Raw genomic sequence first — 21,226 nt, forward strand, 5'->3', positions numbered from 1 at the left:
ACAGTAATAAACCAATGGGCTTGGCTGGGTTCCAGTAAACTGTTTACAAAAATACACTGTGAAATGGATTTAGCCATGAGCTAAAATTTGAAAATCCCAGGTCTTACCAAAAAAAAAAAAAAAAAAAAAAAAAGAAAGAAAGAAAGAAAGAAAGAAAAAAAGAAAAGAATCCACCTTACATTTTCTAGTGTAACACCTGAAGTATAGCAGGGCACTCCACCATCCCATCCTTCCTTTCCTATATCCGGTTGGTATCATATGGTATCATGGGGTTGTGCTCACAGCTCTCCTGTCCCCTCCTCCAATATTATTCAACCCCTATCCTTTGTTCCCCTAGGTTCCTGTTTCACCCGGGACAGTAATATGCAGAGAACCACCTCGGCAATTCCCACCTGGACCCAGGGAGGGAGGAGCTGCTTGCTCATTTTTTCTCCCAGCCACTCTCCTAGGCAGCAGGACTGTGTTTTACTTTGCCAGTCGGAATCTCCACTCTCCGCTTTGGGTTCAGAGCCCAGAGCAGAAAGCTGTCTTAGCTCAGCGCCACACTGTAAATCACAAATAGGCAGACCTTCCCTTTTCTGTCTTCCGGTTCTCCTCCGGGTTAATTATCAGAAATACATTTCTGCCGACAGAAGATGAGAAGCTTCTGGTGGCGGGCATGAGGGAGGTGGGGACAGGGCTGATTCCTGAACCTGCAAATACAGCCTGGCCTGTGGCACCCCTCACCCCAACCTCTCACATTCATCACACAAAGCCTTTAGCTGAGAGGTGCCTGCCCTGAGAAACTGAGCATATTTTCTTAGCCACGGTGGCTGAGTCATAGCCCTGCAAGGAGCCCAGAGCCACTGACACTGAAGGCATCCTTCTCTGCAGGGTTGGCAACACAGTACTGGCGGCTCCCTGAGCAGACACTTCATCCCCTGCTCTCACCGTGACTCTGGATGTCCGGACAGATCCCAGTCTCCGGCCCCCCTGCTTCAGTGCCTGCTGCAGACACGTGGCTAGTGCATTGCGTCCCGCATCCAGCACAATGGCACAGTGTTGGCCTAAGATGTGTGAGACCCTAGACTGGGGGGAGTGCAAGGTGAAGGAAAAACACTCCGCCTCTACACCGGAGCAGCTCGGTTTCTGTACTCCTGATTACTGAGGTCCCTGGGAGCTTTTATCTGCTCAAAGGATTCTGTGGCAGAAAAGCCATGGCTAAAGACCTGATTCTTAGATGATCTAAGTGTCATGCTTAAATGGAAAACTGTCCTGGAGTTCGAGGAGCTCAGTTTTTCTTGGTGTTTCTCAGTAACCCTCCCAGTAGGGCAGTTTTGCAGGCAGGTGCTAGCACGTACAGCCTAGAGGGCAGCACTCTTCTCAACAGCTGGCACTGCCTCCAAGGCCCAAGGGCTCATGCCTGGGATCCTGGGCTACAAACAGCTGCCTTAGCACGAGCCTTTGGGGGAGCTGGTAACCCCATTAGGATGGGGAAGTAGACAAATGAGAGCTGTAATGAGCCTTGTGCTCAGGGAACCCAGGGAAGGTCACAAGGTGTGAACACACAAGTGCTCACAGCATCATGGCAGTCTGGTGTGCATAATCTGTGCTTCGTTGTGTGGCAGAGTCACTCGTCACTCGCAATCCAAAGTAAGAACTGGCAGTAATGTCTGCTAATTTAGGCAAATACAGGTTTCTGGAGACTGAACCCATTTTTCAGTCATCACCTTCAACCTTACTACCTCAGAGAAGCTTTCCCCAGGTGCCCAGATCATGCCAGACTCCCACTCTTTGACCTTTAACACCGCCTTGGCACCATCTTAGTGGCTGTCCTATTTTGGGATTCCTATAGTTTTTGTGCCATTTCTAAAAACTCTCTGCTATCAGCGATGGGTCTGGCTTTTTGGAAACTGTGTAGAAAATCAGGAAATTAGTAATGAGTAAGTAAAATGAATGAACGAGAAAGCTAGGTGAGTATCCATCAAGTCCTAGAGCCTATCTAGTTTAAGAAGTATGAGTTAAAGGCTGTCCTGCTATTCTTTAAGGTCAATGGTCCCCAAATACACTTAGGCATCGGAATTGTCCAGAGGTCTTCTTGCAGTTGAGGATTTAGTCTGTCTGGGATAGGACCTGTGAACATGCATTTTTCACAAGTTTCCAGCTGTTACAAAGGCCACAGGTGTTGGGACCCATTTTGTGGACCCTCGCTTCTCATTTGGCACCAATATAATTATAAAAGTGAACCCATACATGGGCAAAAAAATTATTAAAGGTAGTATTCAATGATGGAGAATATATTTACCATCTTTTTAAAACAGAAATTTAAGAATTTCTATAGAGAATATATGAACCCTCTTAAAAAAAAAGGCCATCATAACTGTAAAGGTCTTCAGATGCTGCCTGAGAAACGTCAGTCCAGATAACTGTCCTGGTTTTCTGCCTGATTAATGTATTGAGCTAGAAGAGGCTTCCCTTGGTGCTTCCCCCCGACCCTTGACTTCTTAAAATGACAAAGAGCCCCTGGCAGATTTCAGGTCAAAATTATACAGTGAACCAGAGAAAGATGCCTGTGTCAGCATTTCCCCAAAGCAGATGAAAGCTGAAATGGTGGCTATCAAGACAGCAGTTTTTCTGCTAAAACCATCACCTCCCCCTTACCTCTGCATAATCTGCTACGAGGTAAAGCTCCACATACTTCATGGAGTATAAATCTTCCCTTTTCATCTGAGGAAGAGACATAAACATATCAGAGCTGGAAAATGATTTGGGACTCATTTCCAACAACTACTGAGCAACAGAAACAGTTAGGAAGCAGTGGACCTTCTTCCATATTCTGGGTGTGGGTGCTGGAGGCCACTCTGCCTGCCCGTGCCTCATATCCGCCATTTGGTTACAGCTGGATGCTGTCAGGGCCATGGGCTCCAGCCCGTTATTCTAAAAAGAAATCACAAGCCGAGCCGACTAGGACAGGCAGACCAGAGGCCAGCACACACTGAGGGAACGAACACGCTGCTGAGCAAGTTCCCAAATAACCTTTAGACCACAATACTGCTATTTTCAATATAAACAAATAACATTTTGTGCACAGGAGGGAAGTGGTTATTTTGCCAAAGGGTGGCATTTTCTTTTCACCTTGTATAGTTTCTGAAATCCACATCCGAGAGTATTTTAAAGGAGTGTTTTCCCTCAAGTGGTTATTTTCTTGGAGGGCGTCTCATGCGCAATAGTGATTTTAGAATAAACAAAGAAGGCTCTTTGCTCCCTCTCAGCCATTTTTCTTCAATTTAGAAATAGCCCTGGGCTCAAAGTAAAGGTACTCAGAGGTGACAAGCCTAGGCTGACCACTACAGGGACAGCCTGGAAACTCACCCTGCGAGGTCGGTTCTTGGTCTGGTTTGTAAACGAAGGAGTCCAGCCCTTGGTGGTAGGTGCCGGGTGGTTGATCCCACAGCTCCCAGGGGGCAGCTTGAGATGTTCAGATCTGTAAATAAGGTGTTGGCTCGCATTGTCAGAGAGGGGCTCGATGATGTAGCTGAGGTTACTGCTCAGTGTAATCAGTCCTCTGTGGGTAGAAGAAAGACGATCTTTGGTCAGAGATTACAGCCCTGGAAAAGTCCCTCTCCTAAGCCCATATGCCAGATGACTCAATTGGTTTGATCATTGGCTAGTCCCATTATTATGGGACTATGCACTCCTTTGTGAAGGTCAGATGCAAGCTCAGACCCTCCTTCCCGAGAAATGCATGTAGTATGACACACAATAGCAAGGCTCTCACCACAAGATACCAGGTTAAGAATTCCTAAACAAAGAACCTCAAAAGGGTCTTTTAAAACTGTACCTAAAATTTATTAACACTAATAAAGGATGGTGGGACAAGGATTCCAAAAGTCTCCTGAACTAAGCATAACAAATGACAAATCACAGGGCAAAAACGTTACAGATTTAGGTGCAGGCTCAGGATTTAGCACAAACATTCAATTGTCACATGCTCTTTAATGAACACTTTAAATCAGTCTAAGCTTCAGTTTTCTCACCCCTAAAAATGGACATAATTTACTAACTTATCAGTGCTCTTATACTATTAAGTAAAAGACAGGTGGCTGTCATGATTTATCTTAATGGCCTCCCAAGTCTCATGAAATCATGGATGTGGCTGAATCTAGCATTTGTGATTGGTTCATTGTCTAGTGCTTGGATTGGTGGTGTGAGTGCTATACCCGCCCAGGGGTGGAGCCAGCATGCAGTGTAAAGTTGGGGGAGAAGGCATGTCTTTCTCTTTTGCTCTTTGCACTTGCTGTTTATGGTGGCCTTGCCATGCCACGCTGCTGCTTGGAGCCAACTGGGTATGGACTGAAACCTCCAACCTATAAGAAATAAACCTTTCCTTCCCTAATTTTGGGTGGCGAGTATTTTATCTCAACAAGAGAGAAAACTAAGACAGTGGCCTTGTGCTTGGAAGCTAAATCTAGATGTGTAATACTGATGAAATTTCTACAAGTCTCAACTGTTCTGCACCAGTAAGACAGCTGTATGGTAAAGGGACACGTACAAATAGGCATGTGTGACCTTTCCCCCCTTGCTTAGAGATACTAGCATTGTTCATTTTATTCTTTCATGCAGCTTTTACCTGTTTTATTTGTAATCTAAACACAATCCTTGTAGCTGCAAGGAACTTCTTCTAGGTATCTATAGGGGATTGGTATTAGGACACCCAAGAATATCAAAATCACAGATGCTCAAATCCCCTAAAAAAAAATGGGGCAGAACTTGCATATGGCCTATTCACATCCTCCTGAATATTGTAAGTCATCTCTAGATTACTTATAATACCAAACATATAATGTATTTATGCAACTAGTTGTCATACTGTACCATTTAAGGAGCAATGCCAAGAAGGAAAATGGTTATGTTCAATATAGTTGCAAATTGTATTGCAAATATGTTTGATTTGTGGTTGGGTGAGCCTGCAAATGGGAAATCTACAGATACAGAGGACCATCTCAGCTATGGTCCAAAGGAGAATCATTCTGCAAACGTCTTCTAGCTCCTGCGCTGGGCATCATGCTAGTTGCTGAAGATGGAGTGGTGAGTTAAGCAAACAAAACGCCTGCCCTGGGGAAGTAAGCACAGAGTCTAAACATGAGACTGTGTTACTGGAAATGTAGACCAGAGAGAAGAAAAAGCCTTCACCAGCTCTGACACAGAGAGGTGAAATGCAGCTGCTTAGACATATCAGTGAGGCCATGGAAGGCTAATCTAGATGCCACACTGACAACCTGCTGCTCTCACCGAGAGCCGCTTGGGCAGCTCAGACCAGATGGGGTCTACCTGCCAACTTAAACACAGTGAGATGAACGCTCAAGCCAAGGAATGGACTCGAGGCTCCGGGAGAAGGAAGCCAGGAGTGATGTCCTGGGCTCGGGCAGCGTTTCCCGTGCTCTTGCCTCACTTGTGCTCCCAGTCATCCAGAGAGCTCCAAACACAAAGTATTTCTAACTCTGAGCCTCCACCACTCACACCAGCAGGGCCTCTCACAGTTTGGGCCACTGCTCTGTGGGATGCCTACCCAGACTTGGCCCATTGAGAAAAGCTTATGATCCTCTCAGGAAAGATTGCAAGAGCCTGCAGTCTGCAATAACACTGCCCGGATTCCATTCCTGGCTGACCTCATCCTGTGCTAGGAGCCTGACCACTTCCCTTTGGCTTCACCCACGCTAAGCTAACGCAGTATTATCTGCCCAGCCCCTGGTGGGATGCCCAGGTGCTCCCTTGGCAGCTGGCAGTGGGAGGGGCAAAGGGCAAGGGTCACATCCACTCCCTATACTGCACAGGAAAGGGCATAGCAAGAGCTGCTGCGGACATCCTGTTCCCAAGCTATCTTCCATCGCAGCTGCCCAAGGCCTCTTTTACCACCCCGATTTTCTCTAATGGGCAAAACGCAGGGCTGAACCACAAGCCAATGGATAGCCCTGTGTGTACCAGGATGGGACTGCTGAAATTACATACAGTGAGTGGAAATTTCCACACTGGAACTGGTGAAAGTTCCACCATTAGAGCCACAGGTGTAGCTGACCCAGCATCACCTAAGCAAGCCTCTGGGTCAAAAAGACAAGAGACCAAGCTGTCATGTGAAGCCTGGCGAATCACTGTCTTGATAGTCAGACTGAGCCTTTGCTGTGGACCAGGCACTATGTTAACTGTTTTATCATTCACACTTGCTTTTGTGACGCTTATAAATATAATCTCCATGACATAAGGAAGCAAATTAAGGCTTAGCAAGGTGAAATAATTAACTGAAAGTCACAAGGGTAGCAAGAATTAAAAGCAGGGGTTGGGGCTGTTAGCTTCTGTTTCTGAGCCTGACCCTACACTGTTTCTACCACCATAGCCCTGTAGGACGCATCAGAAGTGTCTCCCTGGTGCCAGAGATGCTCCTCTGATGTGTGATGGCCATGACGGAGCTGGCCCATCCAGTATAGGACCCCAAGTTCCCGGCAGGTCGGAAGGCACAGGAGGCATCTGGCCTACTTTCTTCCCTCTGATCCCATGTATTGAGAACTAATGACATTCCAGGCACTACATTTACAAACACTCCTCTTAACATCATTCCCATTTACACTGCAAGGCAGGCACCCAAACAAATGTTGCTTTACAGGTTAGGAGGGTGAGAATAAGCAGCTCTCACAAGCAAGTAATCTAAGGCCAAAGATTTGAGGGCCACAGGCTCTGGACCCCATTTCCTTAACTTCCATGCTGTCTCCCTCAATGAGATCTCAACTAGCAAGGCAGAGAGTCTTAGAATCAGCACTCCCAGAGCTAGGGATCAGGACATTCTACAAAGTGCATTAAAAGCACTGGTGTCCTGGCCAATCTAGGGGACTCAGACACTGCAAGCCTGAGCATCTGCATCAACCCCACTGGTCACACCTTGCAAAGCTCAAGGACTTTGGCGGGGTATCCACAGTCATCAGCAGGCAACCGCAGGCCCCTAAGCAGCTGTTACAGCAGTGGGCAGATTCCTGTTTCAAAACCACACACATGAAAAGACACTGACGTTCCTTCCAGCAATTGGTCTGCGGCCACTCACCTCCTTCCTCTCACTGTGGCTGCCAGTATCTCAAACCATGTCCCAGTTGCAATCTTCCTGGACTACCTGGAGACAGAAGATGACTGGCCCAAGCCCCAAACTTTACAGTGAACGCCAGCTTTGTCAGTGGGGGAATTTCTGAGAACACAGTTGAAGACTCTTCCCCTGTTAACATCTCTAAGTTCTCCAGCTGCCCCCCCCCCGACATACCCATCAGTCATTTAGCTTCCTAAGAGCCTTGGTTGGTTTAGTTCACTAGATGTGCACACTGTCAGAGGCAGAGGTCAACTAGTAGACCTGGGCTGAGGGGCCCCAGAGGCTGGGTGGCCAGGATCTAATAAGCTTTCCTTCATTCTGCTCTCTGTCCTACTGCTCCTTGGTAAGAGCACAATACAAATGAAATTGTACAGAGGAACCAGGCCAGGCCAGGCCAGGCCACGTAGGCAGCAGGTGATCCATGCTGAATTCATGACAAAAGTACTCACTTGACTCCTCCAAAGAACTAGGCAAGATCTGCCTCCTTGGAATTTCACAGCTAAATCCATAAGCCAGACCCATCATTCCTATATCCAGTGCTCCTCTAAGTAATTCCTCTAAGTAACCCTGGTACCCTTCCCTCTCCCTCCAATCTGCATCCATGTGAGAGGGGTCACAGGGAACTTTAAAGGCAACATAAATGAGGGGAAAAGTTCTGCCTCTGCAGTCTCCTAGCTATGTGGTGAGTTATGCAAAAAATATTGCCATCTTGCAGGTAGCTTTGAAAATAGACTGAAGCAACAGGTAATACTAATAACCAAGATGGCGTTTTAAAATGGCTGGTAGTCATTGAACATGTACGGTACGTCAAGCAAGGTATACTGCTTTATTTGTTAGCTACTCAACATCTCACATTGAGCTCCTACAGTGTGTTACTTTTCTCTCATTGCTGGAACAAAATACCCAACATCAAAAGTTGAAGGAAGAAAGATTTATTTAGCTCACTGTTTGTAGAGGTTTCAGTCCATAACCAGCTGGCTTCAAGGCAACCATTCATGGCCGTTCATAGTGGCGAAGCAGAAAAAGCAACAAAAGCAAAGGTGGAGAGAACAAGCCTCTTTGTACCCTTATATTGCAAGCAAGCTACCGATCCCTAAGGTTGGCGTAGCACTCACACCGTCTCGGGGCCCTCCTCTTGCACAGGATGAAGATGTTTACAAAGTGAGACCCTGGTCCCCTGCTGAGTCATTTAGTTAAACTTCTAGACTTCTCAAACTGACACACCGTACCAACAATTACATCTACAGTGTGACAGGGACTGTTTTATGCGTTGGGGATATGATGTGACCGAAATGAATCCCCGAAGTCAAGGAACTGATGCTCATCATGACATGAAGCCACCAACACCATCAGCCTAATTTTACAGGTGAGAAAACTCAGGCTAGAGAATGATAGTAATTACCTGACTCTAGAAACTACATTTGTTACAACTTAATGGAACTGTCCTCTGCGGGTTTAATACACACAGCGCCTGACACAGGGTGGCATTTCTCTCTTCTGCAAAGGAAGGCCTAGAAAGCCATGTTTTCAAAGGGCAGGGGCCATGCCCCTCCTTTGGCCTGGCTGTATGTATGTGAGCCACTCTTGCCTTGTGCTGCCACTTCCTTGAGATTCTGCCCCTTCTCCCCAAACCCCATGGCTGCTCATGCTAAAGGAGGCTTTCAATGATCCAATCTGCTCTGGCTACAAGCGGAGAGGAAACCCCAGAGGAACTTGTCTCAAGTCACCCAGTGAATGAAGGTAGAGCCAGGGGCAGATCCTGGGTCTCCTGATGTCTGGGCTCATTATTCTGGGGTGGAGCCCTTACACTGACCCTCACTATTTACACACCTTCCCCAGGACCAACACACACAACTGAGTAAGTCCTCAGGGAGGTACCAGCCCCGGCCATGACAGAGCCAAGGGAAAAATGAAATGGGGTGGGGAAACCATAGAAATCACATGGCAGGGGCATGTGGAGCTGGATTGCAAAGGCTTTCTCCACTCCCAACTTTGGATTATTCCAGGATATCATGTGCATAGTTGTACATATTCCCCTGCATTTATCCTCACTTTTATAACTTCTTTCTCACTCTCACAGAATCTGAGTCCAGGAACCACAGCTAGGGCATAATCACAGTAAGAAGCCCCAGAGGCTGGAGCACAGAGCTGCTGCTATAATATATGAGTGAGCCTTCGATCATATGATTAAGGATGATTTACTGTACGCCCTTAAAGGACCATCTATATAGTTAAGCTTGCCAGACACTAATACATAAGATAGTAAGCAACCATTAAAATAACTTCTTAGATCTATGTATGCCTAAGACATAATTCTAACTCAGAAAAGTTGTAATGTATGGGACCATCTCATTTGTATGAAAAAATATACAATTACATATGTATTTCAATTACATTAACTTCTAAAGTGATAACAGATGAGAAATGGGATCTTGCTAAAAGGATAGGGCAGAATAGCAACTTTCCACTATTTTTAGTTTATATGTACCTATATGATATGAATGTTTAACACTAAACCTGCATTAGGTATGGACGACGATTTTTAATAAGTGTCATCTTTAAAAATAAACAACTCACCAATCAGGTACCCTTCCTGCTGATAGTGAGCTAAGGACACACACACACATACACAGAGTTTCCCAGAATACACAGGCTCAAAGACACTGACCAGATTTCAAATAATGATTACTCTTTATATTTATACCATGTGCTAATTACAAAATGGTCATACCTACAAAAAGTTGTCAAAATCTTTAGCGGATAAGTCTTTAATCTGAGACAGGTTTGAAGGTAAGACATTTAACATATCCAATGAAATGCTATGCCACATCCTTTTAATTGTATAATTCATCAGTATCTACAGCTTCCACCCAGTTCTCAAAGGGCCTGGGGGACCAAATGAGGTTACAAAGTGTTATATTACATATCCAGGTTCTTTTTTGCAAGGAATATTTCCAGAAGGACCATAAGAAACTGGTAACAAAGGTAAAGAGAATAAATCTGGAAATCTGGGTTAAGAAAAAGATGGCTCTTTCACTGCACACTCTGTTGTACTGTATCAATTTATTTTTTACTCTGGTCAGGTATTACTTTTTCAATTATAAAGCAATCTACAGGGTTGTTTTGGAGAACGGAGAGAGCCCTGAGAACATCTGTAACCCCATCTTTCCCTTGTCTTTCTGTCATCAGCCTTAAGGTTCCCCGTGCTATAAATCCTCCCACTCACTCCAATCACAGGGATTGTGTTTCCAGGCAAGAACAATAGCTACAAAGATTTTCCACTGCACCCTGGCTTTACGAGCCTCGAGCCTCGGGAAAGACTTGAGTGTAAAGGCCCTGGGTATGAACACTACTGCTGGAGCAGCTGCTTCTCCTCCTCCAGGGCCCAAAGACAGCCATCTGGCACGAGCCTCCAGCTCTTAAATCCATCCGCGCACAGTCGTGGTCTCTTAAGGTGTGCGGTGAGAGGCTGGGAAAGTGGGGCGGGTGGAGCCCTCCAGACGGAAGCGTGCAAAGCAGAAACACATGGGCGGCTCAGTGTGCTTCCCGCTGTCAGCCCGGCTGTTGGAATGATTTACAGGAGGCCAAGCCAAGTTCCCTCCGCTCCAGACGAAGGGGATGGTGGAAGAGGCAGAGAGAAGCAGGTCACACCTGCATGTTCCGTTCCCCCCTTCTTGGGACAGATTTTGTTTACTTGCAGACTGCAGGTGGCAGTGACTGGGCCTGTAAACACCACTAAGAGGCCAGCTGGCTTGACCCAATCAGGTCACTGAGTGGGGGATTTGAGGCCATTCCTTGAGGGCCTCTAAGCCAAAACCTATTTCCTGCCTAAGTTCCTCTGGGGACTCACCACGCAGCCTTACAGGGAAAACATGGCCCAGTTTATAAACAGACACATGGGACCTGCAGTGAGCAGGGTCTTCAGTTTTTATGCAAACCTGGCCAACTCTTAGCGTGGCTTCAGTGTTATAAGCTGATGCAAATTCCATGTGCTTGGGAAATGCTGTAGAATTAACAGAGAACCATCTCTACATGCCTGTTGCTCATGCGCACTTCACAGATGAGGAAATGGAGGGCTCTGAAAATGACAAGGCATGTTTTCTCTCCACCTGCATAGGGGATAGCCACACAGTAGACATCCAGTACTAATGTGCAAAATGAAATAGATCCTGTAGTTCCCAAATGAATGAACTAACTGACAAAAAAGAGCCAGGGTCCACAGTGGGGCCATTCACAAAAGCCAATGGGGGACAACTACCACATTCCTAACTCGGCTTTCAGTAACCTCATATTGGTAGCTTGCACTTGGTTGTGACAGAAGTCTCTTTACCAGCCTACACACAGATGCTACAAATTAGAACTTTCTCTTTTTTTGACTGAGCTGGTTTACCAGCACAATGGGTACAGGTGCTGCATAGTACAGACAATCAGAACACAGGCAAATGGGACAGGTAAGTAAAATCCAGGTTTTTAACATCATCATCTCAAAAAAAAAATGAATATGGAAGAGTAAGAGGAATCTAAATAAATAATATTTATCACTTCTACACACCTGGTGCAAGGCACCAGGGCAGGAAGAAACCAGTATTTGAGATATAACTCATATTCTCAAGGAACACACAGCTTAGGAACAAACAGTGATGTGCCCATGTGTCACACCTGGGGGTCTTGGTAAATACAGAAAATAATCCAGTAGCTCTGGGTGGAACCCATGAGCAAGCTGCCCACGGACACTATTCTGCCCATCTTGGAAAAGAAAGAGCCATGTGTGCCATAGCAGGCTGTTTGTATCACTGAAAGCTCTAATAGGTTCGCCTTGGTTGGCCTGGATTACTGTCCTGGGTGCTGACCACGCACCAGTGCAACCTGACGGTTAGATGTATGAACACATTTCATCTTCACGACACCAAATATATATTCCTTTTGTCCATGTTTTACTAATGACGCCATGCAGCTCCAAAGTTGCCCAACTCGTAACTGCTACTGGTTCAAACCCAAGTAGTCTGGCTTGGAAAAGAAAAGCTCGCTCTCTCTCTCTCTCTCTCTCTCTGTCTCTCTTTAATTTACTGGTACAATTTAGATACATAATGATCACACTCATCACAGAGAATGTGTTCTTGTATATATCTTGATTCCTCTTTTTTCCCAACCCCCTGCCCTCCCTTTAACCCCTCCTTATTTACAAAGCTTTGTTTCCATTTTATCCTTCGTATATTATTTTCTTTTCCCCACCTTCCTTTCCTCCTCCTCCCTCTCTAGTTCTCTTTCCTTTTGAACAACCTTTTCCTATTTCACAATATCTATTATACATTCTGGTCCTTATTTACTCTTTCAGTTTCTCATACTAGGGGCACACATATGTCTGATTTATTTACTTGAGTATGCTTTCAAGGTGCCCTAAAAATGTCTTCTTATGGCTGAGTAGTACTCCATTATATATTTTTTAAAAAGCCACATTTTTAAAAATCCATTTATCAGTTGAGAAGCATTTGGGTTGTTTCCAGAATTTAGCTAATACAAACTATGTTGCTATAAACATGGGTGTCTTAGTTAATTTGTTGTTGCTGAAACAAAATACCCAACATCCAAAGTTAGAGGACACAAATTTTTAGCTCACAGTTTGTACAGGTTTTCAGCCATAATCAGCCGGCTCTGGGGCAGGGTGCCACACGGCAGGGGCAGCAGGTCTTGGCAGCAAGAGACACCAAAAACAACAAGAGCAAAAAGGAGAAGAAAAGCCTCTTTCTGTTCCTTTTATCTTACCCAGACTGCTAGGGTTAGGGCGATACCAATCCAGTTAGTGGACTGATCCAGCAATCTTTCAGCCTTAATCCCAGCACCCTTCATCTCAGCATTGAACCATGAATCAACCATAAACTAAATTCAACTCCCTCCCAAAACTCCCATTTAAAAATACATGAGGCTTTGCGGGGGCATCTAGACACGACCCATAACAATGGGTGCACATATATTGCTGTGGTATAGTGTCTTTAATTCTTCCCCAGAAAGGTAAGAGCTGGGTCAAACAGGACCTCTAGTCCTAGTATTTCTGAGGAATCTCCACACTGATTTTTACAGTGAAGACACCAATTTACACTCTTGCCAACAGTAGAGAAGTGTGTAGTATGTCTAGTGTGATTAGGGTTTTGTTCATGAAATCTTTGCATACACATATGTCTTCAATAGTTCTACCTATTTTCTTTTTGTACAGATTTAGTGCTTCTGCTTTGATATTTTGATATTTAACTCATTTCAATTTTAGTTTAGTGCATGGTGGGAGACATTGGTCTTTGGCACATGGAAAGCCAGTTTGTCTAGCATCATTTATTAAAGGGGTTATCTTTCTTCCAGTGAACATGTTTGGCCCCTTTATCAAAGATAAGGTGGGTATGTGTGTTTAGAGTTTCTCTGGCATCTTCTAATCTTTTCCACTGATCCTCAGGTCTGTTTTATTTGCCAGTATCATACTGTTTTTGTCACAGTAGCTCAGTAGTATAATTTCAAGTCAGATATTGTGATGCCCCTGCCTTGCATTTTTGTCCTGAATTTCTTTTGCTCTTCTAGTTCTCTTCTGGTTTCAGATGAATTTTAGGAATGTTTTCTCTAGTTCTGCGAGGTATGCTAATAGTATTTTGACTGGGATTGCATTAAATCTGTATAATAGTTCTGGAAGAGCCATTTTTACTATGTTGGTTCTTCCTATCCATAACCAAAGACTTTCTACTTTTTAACAGTCTCTTTCATCTCCTTTTTCAGAGCACTATGATTTTTAATGTATAGATATTTGACTTCCTTTGTTAGGTTGATTCCTAAGTATTTAATTTTTTTGCTATTGTGAAAGGTGTTCCCTTAATTTCTCTTACTGTGTTTATGTACAGGAATGCTATTGATTGAGTGTTGACTTTATATCCAACTACAGTACTGAATTACGTATTTAAATCCACCAATGTTTTGGTGGAGTTTTGGGGTATTCTGTGTAGAGTATCATGTCATCTGCAAAGAAGGATAATTTAACTTCCTCCTTTCCTATCCTTATTCCTTTTACTTCTTTTTCTTGTCTAATTGCTCTGGCTAACACTTCTAGAACTACACTGAATATAAGTGGTAATAGTGGACATCATAGTCTTGCTCCTGATTTTAGAGTGAAACTTTTCAGTTTTTATCCACTTAGTATTATGTTGGCATGCTCACTTCAGGGCCATATATACTAAAAACTGATGTTGGCCATTGGTTTGTCATAGATGACTTTTATCAGTTTGAGAGAAAGAGCATCTATTCCAATTTTCTGTAGGGTTTTCATCATGAATAGTGGTGGACTTTGTCAAATGCTTTTTTCTGCATCTATTGAGATGATCATGTGATTTTTGTCGCTGACTCTGTTGATATGGTGTCTTACATTTATAAAGTTGCTCCCTTTCTGAAGCTTTATTGGGGTAGGGCTTTTTAAGTGATTTTCTATCTTGAAAACTATCCTTACCACTCTCCTTTCTGTTCCCATCATCTCTTTTCGTTAACTTCCCTTTCCCTATTCTACTGCCTCTGAGTCTTTCTACCACAAGAGAGCTAAGAAGTAGGAAACAATGCTTAAGTGTAATTCCCAGTATATTACCTGCATCTCTTATTTTATGTCTTCTGGCACTTTGACATCCAAGATCTTGTTAACTTTGGCAGGATTGTTCTCTACCATGGTTATCCAACTTCTGGTATAGTAAACAGCCTGCCACTACTGTGCCATCCAAATGCAGGTCAACCAATCAGAGCCCACAGCCCAGCCATCTACTGGATGGGGTCCCTCTCTCCATGCCATTATCTCCCTGCCCCATCACCCCAGAGCCAGGTACTAAGAACAGTGAGCCTCTGAAATTATTCTAACTAGCAGATCCCAAAACTGCTTACCCAGCCTCACACATTCCTCCCTGAAGACACCATAGTAAAGGCACCTGCCCACATTCTCCTCAGTCCTTCTCCCTCCTGATAACTCTAGCCCTTCCTGTGTAACCACTCACGGCAGTGAATCTCCTTTTTCTGTAAACATCACCATCTTTTCAATGATAGTTGTCTCCTGATTTGTTAGTCTGATCATATAATAAAACCTATATTTTAAAACATCAGGTACACCTCAGGAGAAGGAAACTCAATCCCAGTGAATTGGCAGATAATATAGGATTTCACTTGCTCCTTCCATGTCTACCCCCTTACACACACCCTCAGTGGCCTCTTTCTCAGTGTGCTTGCATGGGGCTAACCCTGCTTGTCTGGACAATCCCATGCACGGAAAACAATGCCAGCATCTCTTACCTAATGCCCCGGCAGGTGCTGAGTGTGACACTGGACCCTTCTGTCTTCCTCACCACCCCGTGATAGAAACAGTGATCCTAGCAAAGAGAAAAGAAGTGGTTAGGTCAAATGACCCTGATAAGCATAGCAATGGGAACATCTCATAAAGATGACAGATAACTGATCACTTATTATAATCTACCTAAACCTTGCAGCACCTTACGACCTGCTCTCCAAGACCTCTCCAAACCCCAGTTCCTCATGGTAATCCTGGGAGGTAGAGGCAACACAGATATCATTATGCACATCGAACAGATGGACAGGCTCACAGGAGTAGAGATTTGTCAAAAGTTGGCTTTGTACAACCCAGGATTTTTGTATCTGGTTCACAGCTCTTCTGAAAGAGGTAACCTCCCACCACCGCCTCAGCTGTAACCCATGTTATAGGTTGAGCAATGTCTCCCTAAATTCACAGCCACCAATAACCTCAGAGTACAACTTGGTTGGGAAATTAAATTTTTGCTCATGCAATTATATTAACATGAAGTCATACTGGATTAAAGCAGGTCCTAACCCAATGACCTGCATCTTTTGAAAAAGAAGGGAGGATACAAACAGACATACACAGGAAGAGCAGTCATGTGAACATAGAGGAAAGGAACATAGAGGACTGGCGACATGAAGCTGCAAGCCGAGGAACACTAGGAAGCTATCAGAAGTCACCAGAGGCAAGGAGGATTCTTCCCTGAGGCTCTGAAGGGACCAGGGCCCTGCCAACGTCTTGATTTTGAAACTGTAACATCCATTGCTGTTTTTTTAGCAACCAACTCCATGTGCTTTGATGCAGCAGCCCTAGAAAGTGGGTGTACCCATCCCTTCCACCGCCCGTGACGCTCATCCCCATCACTCCACACCTGGAGCCTTCTGACTTGGAACCTGGATCCACACACCTCGATGCTATTCTCTAATCATGGTGACTCCTGGCCATCTGCTCTCCCAAACTGGCTGATTCTCTGTCACTACCGACAGCTGTGGAGCACCGCTGTGTGCCAGGCCCTGGGCGAGGAGCCAGAGATGTAACAGTGTGCAAAGAGAAACTCATCTCAAGCCATCTCGGGGGCTTATGGTCTTGTAAGAGCCAGTGATTAATTAGGAGTCCAAAGATAATTACTTACAAATTAAAGTCTAAGACACTAGCAGTTTCTTAAGTAGGTAACCAGGGCATTTATGAGGCAAACACAAGACCACTGAGGGTACTGAAGTACTCAATCAAATGGAGAGGTAGTCACAAAGGACATACTCTTGTACACTGTGTCTCAGATAGGTCAGGGCAGGCGAGCTGGCCAGAAGAGAAGGAGGAGAAGCTGCCAGGGTGGAGCCAAGTTCTGGAAAGGCCGAAGGGAGGCTGCACACATGGAAGCCTTCTCTTTTCTCCCCAACACCATGAGCCTGAGCAGGCCTAGTCAGGGATTCTGGGGGCATCATCTGGGTGACAGTGCAAGGACCAGCTGCAGGGCTCATCTATGGAGCTGTTTGCTTGTCCACGACAGGCAGATACATGGCCCGGGAGACAACAAGCCCCTTTGTCTGTATTCTCTGGCTCTGCTTCACTGCTGGCTTTAGGCACAAGTAGAGCCTCACAATTAAATCCAAGCATTTGGCACAGCAGGGACAGATGTAAATCCGGACACCCATATCCACCAGCCACACACACAGTCCCACAGCTTCTCTCTGGCCTTCAGTGTCTTCAGCCTCTACCTACAGAGTTTATCACGGGGTGACTACAGCTTGCCTAGGCCCTGGCCCAGAGGGACAGGCAGTGTACATCAGGGACCGCGCTGTCATTAAAGTCTCCTTCACAATGGCAGAATGTGACTTTGCGGGATGTAGATGCCTACCAAAGGGCTGAACTCACGGTCATAGCTGGTTCTAGATCTGCACCAGCTAGGCCAAGCAGAACAGAGGATCTGGGCCAAGGTGATGCTTAGCTCAGGCTCCCCCGTGGAGTCACAGGCAGCCTTATCTCCCGATCACCCATCATCCCAGGTGGATGTGGGTCCTCCACCCATTCACACTCACAAAGGCAGGAGGGACAGGCACCGACCCCCGTTTAGCATGAAACAGTGTGGACCGTACGTCTCATCTCAGCCCTTAGAAGAGTGAAAAGGAAAGTGACACCCCTCAGCACCTAGAAGAGAATGTGAGGCAGCTGAACCCTCCTTCTGGTTTGCAAATGCCACCTTGTCACTTTTTCACCTGTCCTTGGGCTGTGGGACTTGAAGGTGGATCATTAAAGGATCGAACTGGAACCTGGTCCTTACAACTCAACACAGGCCACGGAGACGCATGGGGCCAAATCTCTGTTGGGCAAATGGGACTCCTAGACGTCAGCATGATGAAGAGGCAGTGAATGCAGAAATGTAGGTCAGCCATGGTTTCTAAACCCCGGTGCTTTCCCAGGGGATGAGAACTCAAATCCAGAGATGGCTGTAAAGAAGCCCTGTGCCTCCTTCTGTCTCTGGACCAATGCTTTCCACATGCACAGCTCAAATGTGCTCTGAAATAGCGTGACAGCTGGCTCTTGTCACCCAATCTACAGTGTACACAGGGCTTCTGCCTGCAGCATCACATGCGATCAGGACACCTGCTGTCTACCGTCAGTCACAGTAGTGCTGACATGGCTCCAGCTCTTAGCACTTCACGACTTGGGCAGATTGTTTTCCCTTAGTTCTGACTCCAACCTTAGGAAGCAGCTTATTGCTCCTGTGTTTTAAAAGGAAAAAACTAAAGACTAGACAAGCTTTTTTTTTTTTCTTTTTTTCTTTTTGTCTTTTTCGGTACCGGGGATTGAACTCATGACTGCCTGCTTGCAAGGCAGGCACTTATGCCACTGAGCTAAACCTCCAGCCCTAGGCAAGTTTTTTAAGTCGCTCACAAAATGGTGTAGTGCAGTGGAGATTTGAACTCCAGCATCTTGTCCCCAAACTGCATCCCCTGCCTCTCCTAGCCACAGTACCACCAGCATCCGCGAATGGCACAGGCTTCCCCACCATGCTTTGTTACTTCTGGCACCTCAAGCAAAAGGGTGGAAAGTTCTAGAATAAGCCTTGCTACTTCTGAACTTGGGCAAGTTACTTTTCTTCATCTCCTCTCCATTCCCTCATCTGTAAAATGTGCGACTAGAAAGGACGTTTATAAATTCCCATGGAAATCAGTGATTCATGTTATTCCCCCCAAAGCCCTGAGAGTCGAATAACAGCATATCTAATTTTTGAGATGAAAAAATCAACAATAGTGTGGTTGGAAGGGTTGATTAAGGCCACACAGCTTTGTGAAAGCCAAGACTGCAACCCTGGCTTGAGATCCCAAACCCTATAATTCTTTCTTTGGGAACACATTACAGACCCATTCCCCCAATGTCCTGACCTACATTTAGGTCCAGTGAGTCCTGATAAGATTCCCAGAACTCTAGCTACGACTAGCTAAGCTAAGCAGCACCCTTAACACTTAGCAGGTCAAGAGCAGCTACATGGTTTATTCCATTCCTGTTCCTCCTTGAGTTCTCAGCTCCTCTATGAGAAAACTGATTGGGACCTCCAGGTTTGAGTGGGACTTCACAAGAGGACAGCATCGGGGCATGCAAGAAGCCATGCCATGGCTCAGCTAGGATGTGCTCCAGCCAAGACCATCAGGAAGGATGCCGATTCTGGGGAAGAAGGAACATTTTCTTCTACTTCTCTGCTTCTGAAAGGCCCTTACAACATCTCTGCTTACTGCATGAGAACACAAAGGACAAGTCAGGATCAGTCATGAAGTCACTGCATTCCGCAGCCTCTCAGTCCAGTGGAGCCACCCTGGGGGGCTTACAGGGCAGGAAGCGTGAGCTCATGGCACACTGTGGACTGAGCCCCATTCTTCAGTTATGGGTGCACTGGGGAAGGGAAGTGATCTCAGAGGAGGGTGCTCTGTGGGGTTGTAATGGCTAAGGGCTCCCTGAGCTTGGTTGTTACCTAGTCCCTGCCCCTGCCTCTGCCCTAGAGAACAGAAATCTGAAGGAAAAAAGTTCAGACCCAGAAGGGTGGAGGTGTGGATGGCAGCAACAATGTGACAATGGTCCACCTTTTCTGCTGCAGACACCTGCCATGCTCCCCACTCCTTCCCCATCCAAGAAGGCCTGAGACAGGAAACCTTCACATCCAACAAGCTAACAACCCCTCAGCCACCTCGTTACGGCACTGTAGCTGTTAAGTCTATGGATGTTAACTGTCCTGGTCTCTTTCTCCATTCCAAGGTAATCCAATACACCAATCTGCACTGTAAGCAACTGACAGTGGCTCCCAATATCCTGTTAGGCACTTGCACTCTTCAGGGTCATTTTAAGGAAAGGGCCACATGGGTTCCCAGGGAAGCTCCTGAAGAATACAAAGCAGAGTGACCTCAGTGCTTTCCTCCACACTGCACTCAGCTCTCAGAACCCCGTACGTCCTCCCTCAAAGGCAAAGGGCCAGTCCTGCCCCTGAGCCTTCTCCTTCACCCATCCTTCCAACCCAGGCTGTGAAAAGGTCACTCCAATCCAGTATTTCTCAGTTTGAGCGCTACTGATATTTGAGGATGGATCATTCTTTGTGGTAGAGGGTCTGTCCTGTGAGATGTTTAGCTTCCCTGGCCTCTCTCCATGACACCCTCCATGACAACCAAAACTGTCTCCAAATATTGCCAAGTGTTTCCTCAAGGGGGAAGTAGCTGTGGTTGAGAATCACTGCTGTTAGCCTATGGATTCTGACAGGTATTGCTACAGGAAACACCAGCAAACACGAAATGTGTATTATTCACTAGTTTATATGTCCACCAGTAGGATGTATTGAAGCAAATTAAGATATGTCCATCTTAAAAACAATTTCTAAATTATAAATCTTTGTGCAAATATCCCTACTCAAAGGTAACTTTTAATAGTTATTCCCCTTCTAGGTATCTTCCTAAGAGTTAGAGACGCCATGTGACAGTGATACATGCATACCCATGGTTATCCCATCACCAGAAAAGTGGGTAAAGAAAATGAGTTATTTATGCACAACAGAGTACTAGTCTGCAACAAAGGAGGATAAATTTGACTCATTTGGAGGAAAATGGATGCCTCTTGAGTCCATGTTCAGTGAAATAAATCAGACACACAAATCTTAAATATTGTATGTTCGTTGTTCATGAAACCCAAAGCGTAAATAAATTAAAAAGCAACATAAAAGACAATAGGAAATAGGGAGATAGATCTTTAACAAGTGGGAAGAAGACCAAGAGATGTCAGGGGAGTGTAAAGAGAATTTAGATGTGTCAGTACAGGTACCAAGCACTCACAACGAATGTATTCATTATGTACTACAAACATGGACAAATAAAAATACTTTGAATGTGAAGTGTCCAATATTAAAGACAGTTGCAAAATAAGGAAATCTTTATAGCATAAAATCACATTTAAAAAGTAGACTGTAAAATGTATATGCACAATAATTACAATTCTGTGTACCTTATACATCTACTTTTCACCTAATTGGATGGGATGACAGGATTATGAGAAAATTATTTTTTACTTAGAAGTTTTGTTAACATGTTGGTAGTTAACATAACTTTAGGACAATTTATGCCAATTTTGTCAGTGCAATCACCCTTGAACAGTCTGTTGGTTCAGCAAGGCACGGCAAGTAGAGATACAACAAACGCACATTTTATCTATTTGGCTTCCCCTGTTTGCTCCTTTGGTCTTCAGTCAGGAGGAAAAAAATCCCTTCGGAAAAGGGGCCAGCTCCAGAATGCAACTCCTCAGTCCTTAGGAGTGAAACCCAGCTAGGG

The 21,226-nt window shown here is 45.2% G+C and overlaps 1 protein-coding gene across 2 annotated transcripts in view; it reads right to left on the minus strand.

Moving 5' to 3' along the window:
* The window catches only part of Adam19 (ADAM metallopeptidase domain 19), an 82,354-nt gene that overhangs the window by 29,202 nt on the left and 31,926 nt on the right, over positions 1-21,226 (minus strand). For both annotated transcript variants that reach the window (XM_003473313.5, XM_013156099.3), the window contains exons 5-7: positions 15,404-15,480; positions 3,352-3,544; positions 2,641-2,706 (exon numbers count right to left, since the gene is read on the minus strand). In XM_003473313.5, coding sequence (XP_003473361.3) covers positions 2,641-2,706; positions 3,352-3,544; positions 15,404-15,480 — 336 coding nt within the window. The remainder of the gene's footprint in view (positions 1-2,640; positions 2,707-3,351; positions 3,545-15,403; positions 15,481-21,226) is intronic.

This window comes from Cavia porcellus, unplaced genomic scaffold (genome assembly GCF_034190915.1).
Source record: "Cavia porcellus strain 051 isolate PalLab524CR breed Dunkin Hartley unplaced genomic scaffold, mCavPor4.1 scaffold_19, whole genome shotgun sequence".
NCBI classification, from domain to species: domain Eukaryota; kingdom Metazoa; phylum Chordata; class Mammalia; order Rodentia; family Caviidae; genus Cavia; species Cavia porcellus.